Source organism: Mus caroli, unplaced genomic scaffold (assembly GCF_978045245.1).
Source record: "Mus caroli unplaced genomic scaffold, Mus_caroli_1 scaffold_8, whole genome shotgun sequence".
In the NCBI taxonomy this organism is placed as follows: Eukaryota; Metazoa; Chordata; class Mammalia; order Rodentia; family Muridae; genus Mus; species Mus caroli.
In genome coordinates this window covers 112971797-112988572 of record NW_028227263.1, presented here as the reverse complement: position 1 = coordinate 112988572, position 16776 = coordinate 112971797, and the positions used below count along the sequence as shown (strand labels likewise).

General features: G+C 43.1%; 2 protein-coding genes across 2 annotated transcripts; one reads left to right on the top strand and one right to left on the bottom strand.

Moving 5' to 3' along the window:
* Window positions 1-1987: 1987 nt before the first annotated feature.
* LOC110288674 (secretoglobin family 2B member 24-like) lies at window positions 1988-3565 on the bottom strand. The gene is made up of 3 exons (XM_021154959.2): window positions 3508-3565; window positions 3073-3254; window positions 1988-2074 (listed from the first exon to the last, which is right to left on the bottom strand). The coding sequence occupies exons 1-3, from the start codon at window positions 3563-3565 to the stop codon at window positions 1988-1990; spliced, it is 327 nt and encodes a 108-aa protein (XP_021010618.1).
* A 4503-nt stretch (window positions 3566-8068) lies between these two features.
* Window positions 8069-9253, top strand: LOC110288675 (major allergen I polypeptide chain 1-like). Its single transcript, XM_021154961.2, has 3 exons — window positions 8069-8129; window positions 8249-8436; window positions 9224-9253. The coding sequence occupies exons 1-3, from the start codon at window positions 8069-8071 to the stop codon at window positions 9251-9253; spliced, it is 279 nt and encodes a 92-aa protein (XP_021010620.1).
* The last annotated feature ends 7523 nt before the right edge of the window (window positions 9254-16776 follow it).

The following is a 16776-nucleotide window of genomic DNA, read 5'->3' as shown; positions in this document are numbered from 1 at the left end:
GGGGAGGAAATGGTTTATTCATCTTACACTTTCCACATTGCTGTTGATCACCAAAGGATGCAGGACTGGAACTCAGCAGGGAAAAAAGCAGGAGCTGATGCAGAGGCCATGGAGGAATGTTACTTACTGGCTTGCTTCCTCTGGCTTGCTCAGCCTGCTCTCTTATGGAACCCAAGACTACTTGCCCAGAGATGGTCTCACCCACAAGGTGCCTTTCCCCCTTGATCACAAATTGAGAAAATGCCTTACAGCTGGATCTTGTGGAGGCATTTCCCCAACTGAAACTCCTTTTTCTGTGATAACTCCAGCCTGTGTCAAGTTGACACACAAAACTAACCAGTACAAGTGTTAAAAGGCACAGATGGTCTATTTGCTCACGAGTCATTGGTTTGCCTGTGAGAGCTTTGTCCCTGGGGAGGCCATTTCACCTTCCTAAGGATCACCCACCTTTCCTTATGAAGCCTTAGATGTTGTCATGTCACATCAGGAAACAGATGAACAAAGCAATGGCTCCAATCTTACACACTGACCAATGTGTCCTGTTTGTATAACTTTTAGTCCCTCAGCCTGCTCACCAGCACTTTCTCTATTCAATGAGTCTTCTCAAATTTTGCCACTATTATACAGAATAAGAGTTGTGCTATTATGCTATATGTCCCTTATAACTGATGGAGTTCATCATTTTAATTTACACTGCGTGTCATTCCTCTCCCTTTTAGCTGTGTGACTGCTTTTGTAAGGTTGAGTGTATGAGGCAAAGTAGGCATGTACATACCACAGTGTGTGCAAGGAGATCAGAGGACAATCCTCAGTCATTGTTTAAGACAGGTCTCTGGCACTCTGACATTGTGGACTGCCAGGCCAGCTGGCCTACAAATTTCTTGGAATTCACCTGTCTCTTCCCATCTCTTGATTGGAGCTATAGACACATGCTAACAAGTCTGGTTTTACACGAGTTCTGGAAGTCAAACTCAGGTCCCCGATAATGCACAGGAGCACTCTACCCATTGAACCTTCTTCCTAGCCTTTCTCTCTTTCCCCTTTCCTTGGGCATCCACTCTTTCCCCATTGAAGTGTTTTGATTCTTATTCAGCGTTAGGATTCTTTTAAAGGTTTATTTGTTTATTTCATGAATGAGTACACTGCCGCTGTCTTCAGGCATGCCAGAAGACAACATCTCAGTTAGTTATGAGCCACCATGTGGTTGCTGGGAATTGAACTCAGGACCTCTGGAAGCACAGCCATCTCTTGATTGCTGAGCCATCTCTCTAGCCCCTTGGTTTTGTTTTTGATGCAGGGACTCTATGTAGACCTGGCTGTCCTGGAGCTTGCTAAGTCAACCAGGTTGTGACAAATGGTGATTCTCATTAGCAAACCAAGAGAATCCGAGATGCACACCCATGGGATCCCTGAGTTACTCCCCTGTTATATCTGGACACAAGGAGCCCACAGTCCTGTGATAAAGCCCAGAGACAACACATGAGGTGAGTATCTCTGTACCTCCTTTCTGTCCTGCCAGCCTGGTGAAGCCTATGGCTACTTACATGGTATTTGCCCTCAGACAACCCCAGTCTCCACAGTCTCATACAGCTGCAGTAAACTGAGCATGGAGGCTCACATGTAAAATCCCAGAACTCAAGAGGATCTCTGTGAGTTCCAGGCCAACCTGGTCTACATAGAAACAAAAAAGAAGGCTGCAATGGCTCTCCCAGGATTATCTGGCTAGTCAGAGGCAGTCACCCAGCTCTGAGTGACCACACAGTCATTTCTCTCACTATCTCCCCGATCCTCTGAAGACCTTGTTCATAGAGACAAGGCAAAAAATAGAGCTGCAGGCATTTATTAGAATCAGCCTAAGAGACTGCAGGATGATAACACAGGTGTCAGAAATCCAACTTCAGGAGAGAAAAAGGACAGATCAGCAAGATGGCGCTCAGATTAGACATGTTGCAAATATGGGTTGCCTATAAACCATTAACTTCTAATGTTATATTTTTCTTAATCCATCCAGAATTTTCATAAAGGTTTCTTCGGAATAGTATTCCACGCATTCTGGGGTGGCAAGTATAGAGGCCTAGAAAACAAAAAGGCAGAAAGGAACAGAGGTGACTGCAGGCAAGGTATGGGATCTCAGCAGGGTTCCCCAACCACCCAGAAAGAGACTGCTCCTTGTCCACAGGAAAGAAAATCCCCTGCAGTGATTTAGATCTATTGCAACAGATTCTGCTTCAAGGGACCTGGAAACCACCCACAGCCTTCAGGAGGAAGCCTTAAAGCTGCCATAGCCAGGCAGGGAAGAAAGGGAATAGGTTCTGGAAGGCATGATGGGGGCTAGGTCTGGAGAGGGACAAGATAGCTGAGTGTGAGTTTGATGATGTCTCCCATACCTAAGCACATCTCTCCTTGACTGTGTGGCCATGTTAAAAGCACATTCCCCTATGTGGGCTTGTTAGAAGAAATTCCTTTTTGAATGGCACTATGGTTTTTTAGGACCTGATACTCAACTAAAAGTCCTTTGGGAAACAGCATGTGATCTGCACTGTTCAAAATATACATCTCTGCAATCCATTTATGCTTTAAACAAGAGACATCAGATGACTGCTGTGGTGAGCAGCTGCAGGCACTTCCTGAAGGTTGGAGTGACATTTCAGAAATAGAGGGAACTTTTATTTGTAGCTCAGATGAGGCCAGCAGAAGGAGGATTCATCTGAGGCAGGGGAATAATAGACTCAAGGGATGTTCCAAAGAAGAAACTGGCCAGTAGACACAAGTTTCAGGCATCTTAGAGTAGATCTGCAGGTACCATGCCTGTGTAGAGGCCATACCAAGGACTGCCTTGTTCCTACTATGAATGAGAACCCTATGTTTACCCAGTATGTGGGAGTCAATTGTTGGAACCTGCATGAAAGGATGCATGTGTACCTGGCATGCTCCATTGACATGTGATAGGGTGGGCAAGGCTTTTGGTTTTTGGTAGCTTGTCACCTGATACATATTAGTGGTTGCATTGATCATTTGTACACAGCCTTCAATATTTGCTATGTGGACAAGTAGAGGTAGGGAGGACATTACCAAAATTTGTGGTTCCAGTATTCTGGAATTATCTCCTTGTTTTTTGTAGCAGTCCTGGATTTTTTCATAGGCCACCGTTTCCTCGGGTGTACCATTGAATGCGCTAAGTTCATGATACAACCACAGCCTGCTTCCTGAGGTAACACCAGCATAGCCAGCAAAGAAAGGAACACATGCTTCCGCTACAAGCACAGACAGAAAAATATCGTTAAAAGACAATAGGCTGGTAGACACAGAAGCTCGATGTTCCTTGCTACATTTCAAACGCCTCTCCCTGTCCTACCCACCCCAAGTGTTGTAACCTGGAGCAGAAAGCATCAACCGTCTTCTGCAGCTCCTTGCCAGTGCCCCCCTGAGGACCCCTAGGTCTGTCTCATCCCACACTTAGAGATCTACATGGGACTGAGATGGGGTGAATGAGTGTCCCACTCTCACTTGTATGGAAGCCCAGCTCTCCAATCACCAGCAAGGCCAGCAGAAGTGTCCTCTTCATGGTAGAGAGTGCTAAATGCTCTTTTCAGTGCAGATCTTCTTCCCTATAAACCATTATAGCCCTGAACCCAGCCACACCCACCACCAATCCTGACTCCAAGAGCTGGACATACCTTGGGGCAAGAACCTAGCATCTGTGAATTCCCTTCCCAGTTGCATAGAGGCAGGAGTATGGGAGACCCTCCCACTCTGAAGAACAAACACCCTGAGACAGCCTGATGTCCTCATTTTCTGGAGAGAAGTTATTTGTTCCTTGACAAAAGGATTAGAGCTGACCTTTGTAAGCACAGCCCGAGTTCTGAGCCAAATGCCCCGTGGTCCTGTTCTACTTGTCACCTGTGCTTCCTGGTCATACTCCCCAATTCTCCTTGCTCCAATTGTCCAAGCAGCTGAGACATTTGGATTGGAAGGCTGAGGACATGGAGGCACCATCTATGTCTCAGTGATTCTCAGCCAGGGTAGTCTCCAACTCTTTAGCCATGTGGGTATCCTCGGGGGCTGATGATGGTTTTGCATCACAAATTCTGGTTTACTTCATGATAGCTCCTTCTTGTAGTCCCACACGCCTTGTCACCTCTCATCTCTGTCAGGAGCCATGTCTCAAAGAGGTTTAAACAATGGAGTCCATGTGGTAAGATCAGTGAGCAGTAGAGTTAGGAATTCTCCCTCTGTATGAGCTCCCAGTTATCTACAACTTCACAGGCTACTGTGGACTGCTTGCCTGTAAACTACACTGCTCCACAGGCCACAGGCAGTGCTGTGTGTGTGAACTGTCTCAAGTTCAGATCAACCTACTTACTCTAATGAAGAGATTTTCAGCACAAACAAGATTGTCAGCTGGATGTTGTAGTACATGTTTCTTAAGACAGGAACCTGTTAAAATCAAGCTCACCCTGCTTGCATAGTTGATGGTTTTAATCTTTTTATTTTTCCTCAAATTATTGTTTTTTAAATTTTTTATTAGATATTTCCTTTATTTACAGTTCAAATGCTGTCTCCTTTCCTGGTTTTCCCTCCAAAAAAAAAAAAAAAAAAAAAAAAAACCTATCCCTTCCCCTTTCCCCTTACTCAACAATCCACCCACACCTGCTTTCTGGCCCTGGCATTCCCCTACACTGGGTCTTACAGCCTTCACAGGACCAAGGGTCTCTCTCCCCATTGATGACTGAGTAGGCCATCCTCTGCTACATATGCAACTGGAGCCATGAAGACGAGATTTTCAGCCCTCAGAACCTGTGAACACAGATAGTCACAAAGTTTCCTCTGGTAATTCCAGCACCAGAGAGCCCACCCAGGGCTCACTGACCACTCCATCTAGCAAAATTAGCAAGCTTCAGGCTTATTAAGAGGCCCTGTATCAAAAATATAAGTTGGTCTCAGCTGTAAAAAGGACCCATAATTACTTCCAGCACACAAAACATGGCAGATAACAACCATCTGTAATTCCAGAAAGTAAACATGACTGCATAAGACACTCATGAAAGCACAATCCCCATACATATAAAAGAAAACTAAATAAAATGTCAAATAAGTATATGCATATCCATATATATGTATGTTTATACACATAAATAATGTATATACACACACATCTATATGGTAAGAACAACTGAAGGCACCTTATTGTCTGTCCCTGGCCACCTTATGCATCCACATATGTTTTCCATGTGTCTTAGTTAAGACTACTGTTGGATCAACCAGCTGTAGATACTTGCTTAGCCAAACTATGCCCTTGTCTCCATTCCCAACCCTGCACAGAAGAGAAAAGCCCACAGTGGGAACATTTTACAGGCCTCCTCAGCCCTCAGGAAATGCAAGGTTATAGAAACAGAGCACATTGGACTCAGCAGAGAGCACACAATTAGATCTCAGTACTTGGCACCTAATTGCCCAAACAGTTACCAAATGCAAATCCTGTTTGGCTTAGATAACCAGTAAATGTCAAAGGCTTTGACCCCTTTAAGTCTTCAGCAAACTTTATTCTGTCACTGGTTGATGTAGGGAAAGGGACATCAAGTGCCTTTTCAAATAAACTACTTAATTCTGACGTATGAAATACTTACACTCTTTACTTTTAAAATTTAATACCAGTCAAATTACATAAACACAAACACTTATATAATAACATAAGCTTGGGGGGAGGTGTAGTGTGAGGCCAAGCCTGAGTTATGTGGAAAGATAGTGTTGCATGTTTTTTAAAAGGGTCTAGTTTATAGACTTGAGAGAAGTGAGTTAACCCTTTGGCCAGTCTAACCAGCATTTGTGAAGACCTCCTACGTGTGTTGATCCTGGGAGAGAGGAGAGTCATCCTCTCCTCAGCCTTCAGACATCTAAAGAACAGCAAAAGGCAGCCAATGCAAGAGGAGCTAGGGAAGAGCAAGAAGGATTTAGAGTCTTCACTATGGTGGAGGTCAGGTGTGTTCTTCCACACAAGGGACCCATGTCCACTACAGGGTTGTAATCTGTGTTGTGTTGCTATGACAAAAGACCCAAGACTAGATAACATATGTGGAAAGAGGTTAATTTGATTCATGGTCTGGTATTTAGAAAGTCCAAGCTAAAACAACCTTAGGTAGCCAAGGCCTTCTGCTGTCTAAACACAGGGTACACAGCAGAAGGGCTACAGGTAATTGTGGAAGATAGAGAGCAGAGGATCCACCCTGCTTCTCAAGCAACCGCAATACACTGCTCAGCCCTGCCATTCCAGGGACCAAGCCTCAGCATGGGTGTTTGGTGTGTGTCTCAGACATGTTGAAAGACTATCTGACTATCCCTCGGGCATGTTGGTTTGTGATGTAGTCTGGGACTTAGGTGGCAAATTTCCCAGGCAGGTGAAGGAAAAGTGTTTCAGGCACAGAGGGCATAGCATATGAAGGCCCTGGTTTTCCCTTGAGTCATTCTTATGTAGAAATGGTGTCACACCTAGTATAGAGACTCTCCAAATGACAAACATGCTAGTTAAATGGTAAATTCCAGGTTCAGGGATACACAGAGCAGTCAGATGACAGGCAAATCCAAAGAAATGAGGAGAAGACATAGTGCTTCCCACCTGTGATCCCCACTTGTGGGAAGCTGAGGCCGGTGTGTGCCAGTTACCTCTCTGTTATCCCCTTAATCACAAAGATAGAAATTGTGCTTGGGTATGGGGATGCTCTCGCGGACTTCTTTGCCCTCCATGTTTGGTAACAGTGAGCACAGATGGACTGATGCTGAGCCTTTTGGAACTGGGGAACCCCGCTGACTTTGGACTCTAGTTTTTCCAGGGTAGTTGTGAAATATTCAAAATGGCCATCATGCTGACTTTTTGACCACTAGTCAGAGTAACTAGAGCAGCAATGTAGAGTCTGGCAGTGGACAGTTATTGGGCCAGGTCACTCCAAACTGAAATATCTTTGCTTAGTTATGAGAAAATGACTATGAGGCACTTGCAGTGCGAACTTAATGAACACACTAATGATGTTTATTAACAGGGTCTTCCTGGGTAATTTTGGCTGGCCTCGAATTCTATGTGTTGACCAGGATGACCTCTACCTCACAGAGATAGGAAGCCTCTTCCTCCTAAGAGCTGGGATCAAAGGTGTGAGACACCGTACCTGGCCATTGGTAACAGATTTTAACAGTGATTAACACCAGCCTGAAGGAAAGCTGAATCCACCACACATACACATAAACACGAACACACACACACACACACCTTTCTCAGGAGGGTTATGAGCTCAAGAACTACCTGCAAAGATCCTCTTCAAAAGAAAAAAATTTTAAAAAACCAAACAAACAAACAAAAACAAAAAACTTAACCAGGGGTTTAAGAGGTCAAGTTTAGGCAGAAGTGGCAGTACCTGCCTTTAATTCCACCACACTCAAAGACCTGTGTGAGCTCAAGGATTATCTGGTCTACATATTTTCAGGACTACCTGGGTTGTGTAGAGAGACCCTATCTCATAAAAACAACAAACAACAACAAGAAGGTCAAGTTGAAGGATGCCTACAATAGCAGCAGAAGCTTGGATTGAAGAGACTGTTTCAAGGGAAGCCACGAAACAAATGGAAGATAGGGGCAGAACAAAGAGAGGTCAGGGGGGCACATAGCCAGTGGTCTGAAGTCTGATTTGTCTAAACACTGACTGTGAGTAAGGCTCTCAACTAACCATTGACACAGTCTCCCATGTGCATGGCAGGGGAACACAGACCTCACTCTGGTGGTCTGATTGAGACTCAATTTGACCTGCACCCTAGTCATCTTTTACTTTGACTTCACATGACATGTGACCTTAACAAGATCACAACTAATGGGACCAGGCTGAAACAGGTTGTTGACTATGATCTTAAGGTATTGCCAAAATAAATAACTACCCATGACACAAGCACACAGCCTCAAGGTGTTCAAAGATGTGTCCTGGGAGGCATGGGGTGGGGTTCAAATATGGCCCCTCCCTGCCCACTGAGCAGACCAGGGCAGTTATAAAAGATGACCAAACTGGTAGGAGTACCTGCCACCATTACCATGAAGCTCGATGGTGCTCTCTTTCTGCTCCGGGCTGCCCTGCTCCTGACTTCAGGAGTATGTGGGTATTACTGTGTGGGGGTCAGGGATACAGGCTCTCCAGGCTCTCTTACCCTCTATCCTCTGGGATGTTCTGATACATGTCTTTCAATGGAGGGTCACCTTGTCTTTGTGTTCCAGATTGTGGCATTTGCCCAGATATAAAACAGGATGCTCATCTATTTTTTCACTGGACCCCAGAAGAGTATTTTGAATATGTGAAACAATACAAAGACGATCCTGAAATACTGGAAAATACTGAAAAGATCAAGAAATGTGTCCATAGCACATTGACAAACAAAGACAAGACACATGCAACTGCTTTCATAGTGAGTCTCTATGTGTCTGGTTAGGGGCAGGGCTTTTGCTCTTGCACAACAATGAAGCTTCTCTGAGAATCAAGAAATGTGACACACCTGATTGAGGATGTCAGGAGGATGGGGCAGGAAGGGACTCTCAGACTGCCTGAGCTGGGCCTGGCTGCTCAACTCAGTCAAGCCACACTAGATCCCTGCCTGAGTTTGGCCTCCATCAGCCTTGCTGACACAGCCTCCCAAGTCTAGCTACACAAGCTTGGTGCCTAAAACCCTTCTCCTGCCTGGGTCTTTTATCCTAACTTTTCAAGCCTACAACTCCAGCCCCAAAACACTATTCTGTTTTTCTGTTCCCTGTACCTCCAAGGCCAATGTGTGGACTTCAGGCCTGGGACATTCAAAGGTAGAATTAAAGTGAACCCCCTCTTGTCCCTAGAATTAGTCAGATAAGTCTTTGCCTCAACTGCAGATATCTGAGGGACATCATCATCATGTGACAGGATTCAGTTCCCTTGTGGGGTCCCAGCTGACCACAGGCTCACATGGGGCCCTGCCAGCTCCTCCCCATTCTGTCCCATCTGTGCCTATGGTGTCTCACAAGGTGGCTCCTCCCATATGACTGGGTTGGGGGCTCTTTACAAAGCTTATCTCAACAGGTTTGAGATAAGGCTCCCTGGTTCTGGTAAGAACCAAGAGCAATTGCAAACTGACTACAGGTACTTCATGGAGGTGTCCCTGTGTGTAGTCAGTGGGCATGAGGTCTTCTATACCTCTGAGACCTTGCTTGGTATTCTCTGTGCAGGAAAAAATAGAAGCCAGTCCAGCATGTTGATGTTTACATCTTTGTTCTCAAGGAAGTCAATTGCCTGCTCACCTGCATAGATGCAATAAACCCTATCCATTTCTTCCAGGTAATTAAGCACAAGAATCCAACAATAAAAGCCTTGTAATTCACAGAGGAGCATGGATTTTTTGTATTCAAGGTTGGGTCTGACTGGGTTGAAGTATATTACAGGGACAACCAGTAGAAATTTGAAGTGCTACCTCTCAATTGTCATGTTACCAACATGCCTTAGCATTATAGAATGCTGAGACCATAGTCACTACACCAGAGTGTCTGTCATTACCCCTGTATGTTCACAGAGCACACACATGATCCCCCAGATTGAACTCCCCAGGAACATGGAACTGAGTAGGGCCAGTGACACCAAAGGTCTTCTAAGAACCACACAGGTTCTAAATAGAAAAATATACCCCTGCTCCCCAGTGATTGGAAAATGAGCATTGAGTGTGAGTCACAGTGTGTCCCATCTAGAAGACAAAATGAGACTAGATATCCCCAAGGCTGTCATGAGGATTCCCATCCCTCAGCCTGGAAATCAGTGTGTGACCAGGCCAGAACAAGAACTCAGTTTATCCTAATGTCGACTAACCAGTACTGAATCCAGTTATATCTACAATTGGTGTTACATGGAGTGGGGACCCAGGGCCCTAGTGCTTTAGGACCTGTCCTGTGGTTCTGCTCTGTTGACATGGCAGGAAGTCCTTTCCAATACCATTCAACAAATAGTTGCCTTGCGGCCAGTCCCAAGGCCATGTGCCTTACTGCTCCATCAGTGAGCCATGTCCTCACATGGGTCTCAGGCTCACACCATCAGGTATACCCAGAATATATATATCTTATTCTTATATATATCTTATATATAATATATATTATATATAATTATGTAATATATTACATAAATATATATATATATATATATATATATATATATATATATTTATGTAATATATTTTTCCCAGAGGTTCTTAAAAGGCCCAACAGGTGCAGGCTCTCTCATTATAGATTATGCACTTAAAAGTGTATTATAATTTTTTATCAGGCTGTGATAAGATAACCATGGCTGAGTATTTATAAAGAAAAACTTAACATTTTGAAGGCTCCAGGTGCACAGTTCTGAAGCCTCATTTTTTAGCCTCTGTTGAGGATCCCCTCACCAGCAGAGACACAGAAAATAGCATAATCACATGGCCAAGTCAGTGTGTGCTTGTCTCCAGGGCTCACCCAGTCTATAGCATTTGTTTGAAATAACTCTGGCCTCCCAGAAACAATTAAAAAGAAAGCTACCTCTCTCCACTCATTGAAAGAATTTAACACTAGTGAAATATTGTCCTAATGTACTTGATTGGCTACTGTTCATTTCCATCATAGAAAGGTGTTTATCCTCACTTGTTATTCTTTGACTATTGGGACTCAAGTGATGTTCTTTTCTTCATTCCTAATGTTATTTGATATTTCCCATTTTAATGTTATCTTCATTTTGCTCTAGGTAGAATCACACTATATAGACTAGACTGTGCTCAAAGGTGGAGAGAGCTGCCTGCCTCTGTCCCTTTGTTCTAGTATTTAAGAAATGTACCACTATGACCCACACATTTAAATTTCTTCTTCCTCTTCATCTTTCCTTCTTTCTTCATTTCTTTTTTCTCTTCTTTTCTTACTTTTTTTGAGATAACTTTTGACTCTTTATTCCTGGCTAGCCTTGATCTTGTTGTGTATATCAGGCTAGCCTTGAACTCACTAAGATTCACATGCATTTACCTCATGAATGCTGGAATTAAACTCACTACAGTTTTGTCAGTGTTATGAACATTGAGTCCACAAAGGATAGTCACTTGGCACCAAGGACTGTATAAGACCAGGAAACATAGTAAGAGCTCAGACTTGTCTCACAAAGAAAAACACGCTCTAATGAATGTGTCATCCTGATCAGCAGGAAGTAGACAAATTATAAGAGCCCCATTTGAAACCCTGACTTTATTTGGGGATGTCTTCTTTTTCTCTCTCATTTTTCATTCTCTTATCCAGTTTGAAACTGGATAAGTAGACATAGATGAGGGTGAAAGAGTGGAATAAAGAAGAAACCATAAGCAGCCGGAGGGCAGTGGTCGTCCCGCCCTGCATGGGAGCCCTCTGCCTCAGGAGAAGGGAGCGCCATCTTGGTTCCAGGACTCCGCTGAACTTAGGAACTTAGTCTGCACAGGTGAGAGTGTGCACCACAAGGCAGACAGCTTCTGGGACAGGCGGGAGCCACAGAGCCGCTGAGGCAGCACCCTTTTGGGGCCTCAGACAGCTAGCACCCTCCCAGCTGGAGGACAGTGGTCCAGCCCTGCATGGGAGCCCTCTGCCTCAGGAGAGGGGAGTGCCATCTTGGTTCCGGGACTCCGCCGAACTTAGGAACTTAGTCTGCACAGGTGAGAGTGTGCACCACAGAAGCTGACAGCTTCTGTGACCTGCCAAAGCAACACAGCATCTGGGAAAGGTCCTGTTTTGGGCCTTCTTCTTCGGCCAGGAGGAGGTCCAAACACCAGATATCTGTGTACCTTCCCTGTAAGAGGAGAACTTGTCAGCAGAGAGTGCTCTAACCACTGAAACTCAGAGGAGAGAGCCTGTCTCCCAGGTCTGCTGATAGACGGTAATCAGAATCACCAGAAGAACAATCTCTAAACAGAGACAACTATAACAAATCCAGAGATTACCAGAGGGCGAAAGGTAAACTTAAGAATCTTACTAACAGGAACCAAGACCACTCACCATCATCAGAACCCAGCACTCCCACTTCGCCCAGTCCAGGGCACCCCAACACACCTGAAAAGCTAGACCTGGATTTAAAAGCATATCTCATGATGATGTTAGAGGACATCAAGAAGGACTTTAATAACTCACTTAAAGAATTACAGGAGAACATTGCTAAAGAGTTACAAGTCCTTAAAGAAAAACAGGATAACACAATCAAACAGGTAGAAGTCCTTAAAGAAAAACAGGAAAACACATCCAAACAAATGATGGAAATGAACAAAACCATACTAGACCTAAAAAGGGAAGTAGACACAATAAAGAAAACCCAAAATGAGGCAACACTGGAGATAGAAACCCTAGGAAAGATATCTGAAACCATAGATGCCAGCATCAGCAACAGAATACAAGAGATGGAAGAGAGAATCTCAGGTGCAGAAGATTCCATAGAGAACATTGTCACAACAATCAAGGAAAATGTAAAACGCAAAAAGATCCTAACTCAAAATATCCAAAAAATACAGGACACAGGTTTGAGAAGACCAAACCTACGGATAATAGGAGTGGATGAGAATGAAGATTTTCAACTCAAAGGACCAGCAAACATCTTCAACAAAATTATAGAAGAAAACTTCCCAAACCTAAAGAAAGAGATGCCCGTGAACATACAAGAAGCCTACAGAACTCCAAATAGACTGGACCAGAAAAGAAATTCCTTCCAACACATAATAATCAGAACAACAAATGCACTAAATAAAGATAGAATACTAAAAGCAGTAAGAGAAAAAGGCCAAGTAACATATAAAGGCAAGCCTATCAGAATTACACCAGATTTTTCACCAGAGACTATGAAAGCCAGAAGATCCTGGACAGATGTTATACAGACACTAAAAGAACACAAATTCCAGCCCAGGCTACTATACCCAGCCAAACTCTCAATTAACATAGATGGAGAAACCAAAGTATTCCACGACAAAAACAAATTCACACAGTATCTCTCCACGAATCCAGCCCTTCAAAGGATAACAGAAAAAAAAAACAATACAAGGACGGGAACCAAGCCCTAGAAAAAACTAGAAGGTAATCCCTCAACAAACCTAAAAGAAGACAGCCACAAGAACAGAATGCCAACTTTAACAACAAAAATAACAGGAAGCAACAATTACTTTTCCTTAATGTTTCATAATATCAATGGACTCAACTCCCCAATAAAAAGACAGAGACTAACAAACTGGCTACACAAACAAGACCCAACATTTTGCTGCTTACAGGAACCTCATCTCAGAGAAAAAGATAGATACTACCTCAGAAGCAAAGGCTGGAAAACAATTTTCCAAGCAAATGGTATGAAGAAACAAGCTGGAGTACCCATTCTAATATCTAATAAAATTGACTTCCAACACAAAGTCATCAAAAAAGACAAACAGGGACGCGAGACCTGAGACTGCTTTGGTTGGGGAGGCAGAAATCCGGCCTGAGTAGGGCCACAAGCCTCTTCCGGTCAGAACAGCACCAGAGTAGCTAGGGCGCAGGGTCGGCTGACACTCGCCAGCTACCCACAACACCCACAACAGGATCTTAAGACTTCTGGTGAGTGGAACACAGCTTTTGCTCCAATCCAATTGCACGCGGGACCTGAGACTGCATTAGTTAGGGAAGCAGAAAACCGGCCTGAGTAGGGCCACAGGCCTCTTCCGGCCGGACCAGCACCAGGGTAGCTAGAGTGCAGGGTCGGCTGACACCCGCCAGCTACCCACGACACCCGCCACAAGATTTTGAGTCTTCGGGTGAGTGGAACACAGAGTCTGCTCCAATCTTTAAACAGTAACAACGCTAACAACTAACCCCAGAGATTGCCAGATGGCGAAAGGTAAACGTAATAATCTTACTAACAGAAACCAAGACCACTCACCATCATCAGAACCCAGCACTCCCATTTCGCCCAGTCCAGGGCACCCCAACACACCTGAAAAGCTAGACCTGGATTTAAAAGCATATCTCATGATGATGTTAGAGGACATCAAGAAGGACTTTAATAACTCACTTAAAGAATTACAGGAGAACATTGCTAAAGAGTTACAAGTCCTTAAAGAAAAACAGGAAAACACATCCAAACAAATGATGGAAATGAACAAAACCATACTAGACCTAAAAAGGGAAGTAGACACAATAAAGAAAACCCAAAATGAGGCAACACTGGAGATAGAAACCCTAGGAAAGATATCTGAAACCATAGATGCCAGCATCAGCAACAGAATACAAGAGATGGAAGAGAGAATCTCAGGTGCAGAAGATTCCATAGAGAAAATTGGCAAAACAATCAAGGAAAATGTAAAACGCAAAAAGATCCTAACTCAAAATATCCAAAAAATACAGGACACAGGTTTGAGAAGACCAAACCTACGGATAATAGGAGTGGATGAGAATGAAGATTTTCAACTCAAAGGACCAGCAAACATCTTCAACAAAATTATAGAAAAAAAACTTCCGAAACCTAAAGAAAGAGATGCCCGTGAACATACAAGAAGCCTACAGAACTCCAAATAGACTGGACCAGAAAAGAAATTCCTCCCAACACATAATAATCAGAACAACAAATGCACTAAATAAAGATAGAATACTAAAAGCAGTAAGAGAAAAAGGCCAAGTAACATATAAAGGCAAGCCTATCAGAATTACACCAGATTTTTCACCAGAGACTATGAAAGTCAGAAGATCCTGGACAGATGTTATACAGACACTAAAAGAACACAAATTCCAACCCAGGCTACTATACCCAGCCAAACTCTCAATTAACATAGATGGAGAAACCAAAGTATTCCACGACAAAACCAAATTCACACATTATCTCTCCACGAATCCAGCCCTTCAAAGGATAATAACAGGAAAAAACCAATAAAAGGACAGGAACCACGCCCTAGAAACAAAAGAAGATAATCCCTCAACAAACCAAAAAGAAGACAGCCACAAGAACAGAATGCCAACTTTAACAACAAAAATAACAGGAAACAACAATTATTTTCCTTAATATCTCTTAATATCAATGGACTCAACTCCCCGATAAAAACACATAGACTAACAAGCTGGCTACACAAACAAGACCCAACATTTTGCTGCTTACAGGAAACTCATCTCAGAGAAAAAGATAGACACTACCTCAGAAGCAAAGGCTGGAAAACAATTTTCCAAGCAAATGGTATGAAGAAACAAGCTGGAGTAGCCATTCAAATATCTGATAAGATTGACGTCCAACCCAAATTCATTAAAAAAGACAGGGAGGGGCACTTCATACTCATCAAAGGTAAAATCCTCCAAGAGGAACTATCAATCCTGAAAATCTATGCTCCAAATACAAAGGCAGCCACATTCATTGAAGAAACTTTAGTAAATCTCAAAGCACACAGTGCACCTCATACAATAATAGTGGGAGACTTCAACACACCACTTTCACCAATGGACAGATCATGGAAACAGAAACTAAACAGGGACACAGTGAAACTAACAGAAGTTATGAATCAAATGGACCTGGCAGATATCTACAGAACATTCTATCCTAAAACAAAAGGATACACCTTCTTCTCAGCACCTCATGGTACCTTCTCCAAAATTGACCACGTAATTGGGCACAAAACAGGCCTCAACAGATACAAAAATATTGAAATTGTCCCATGCATCCTATCAGATCACCATGGACTAAGGCTGATCATCAATAACAAAATAAATAATACAAAGCCAACATTCACGTGGAAACTGAACAACACTCTTCTCAATGATACCTTGGTCAAGGAAGGAATAAAGAAAGAAATTAAGGACTTTTTAGAGTTCAATGAAAATGAAGCCACAACATACCCAAACTTATGGGACACAATGAAAGCATTTCTAAGAGGAAAACTCATAGCTCTGAGTGCCTCCAAAAAGAAACTGGAGAGAGCACAAATTAGCAACTTGAAAACACACCTAAAAGCACTAGAAAAAAAGAAAGCAAACTCACCCAAGAGGAGTAGACGGCAGGAAATAATCAAAATCAGGGGCGAAATCAACCAAGTGGAAACAAGAAGAACTATTCAAAGAATCAACCAATCAAGGAGCTGGTTCTTTGAGAAAATCAACAAGATAGATAAACCCTTAGCCAGACTCACTAGAGGGCACAGGGAAAGCATCCTAATTAACAAAATCAGAAATGAAAAAGGAGACATAACAACAGATCCTGAAACATCCAAAACACCATCAGATCCTTCTACCAAAGACTATACTCAACAAAACTGGAGAACCTGGATGAAATGGAGAAGTTCCTAGACAGACACCAGGTACCAAAGTTGAATCAAGATCAGGTTAATGATCTAAACAGCCCTATACCCCCAAAGAAATAGAAGCAGTCATTAATAGTCTCCCAACCAAAAAAAAAAAAAAAAAAAAAGCCCAGGACCAGATGGGTTTAGTGCAGAATTCTATCTGACCTTCAAAGATCTAATCCCAGTTCTTCACAAACTATTCCACAAAATAGAAACAGAAGGTACTCTACCTACTCATTCTATGAAGCCACAATTACTCTGATACCTAAACCACAAAAAGACCCAACAAAGATAGAAAACTGCAGACCAATATCCCTTATGAATATTGATGCAAAAATCCTCAATAAAGTTCTTGCTAACCGAATCCAAGAACACATCAAAACAATCATCCATCCTGACCAAGTAGGTTTCATCCCAGGGATGCAGGGAAGGTTCAATATACGGAAATCCATCAACGAAAATCCAGTATATAAACAAACTCAAAGA

Excerpts from the sequence above, each read along its gene's own strand:
- LOC110288674 (XM_021154959.2), bottom strand. The coding sequence starts at position 3,565 with ATGAAGAGGACACTTCTGCTGGCCTTGCTGGTGATTGGAGAGCTGGGC. Across the intron at positions 3,255-3,507 it reads AGAGCTGGGCTTCCATACAA|CGGAAGCATGTGTTCCTTTC; the intron begins GTGAGAGTGGGA and ends CTGTGCTTGTAG. Across the intron at positions 2,075-3,072 it reads TACTGGAACCACAAATTTTG|GCCTCTATACTTGCCACCCC; the intron begins GTAATGTCCTCC and ends TTTGTTTTCTAG.
- LOC110288675 (XM_021154961.2), top strand. The coding sequence starts at position 8,069 with ATGAAGCTCGATGGTGCTCTCTTTCTGCTCCGGGCTGCCCTGCTCCTG. Across the intron at positions 8,130-8,248 it reads GCTCCTGACTTCAGGAGTAT|ATTGTGGCATTTGCCCAGAT; the intron begins GTGGGTATTACT and ends TTTGTGTTCCAG. Across the intron at positions 8,437-9,223 it reads CACATGCAACTGCTTTCATA|GAAAAAATAGAAGCCAGTCC; the intron begins GTGAGTCTCTAT and ends TTCTCTGTGCAG.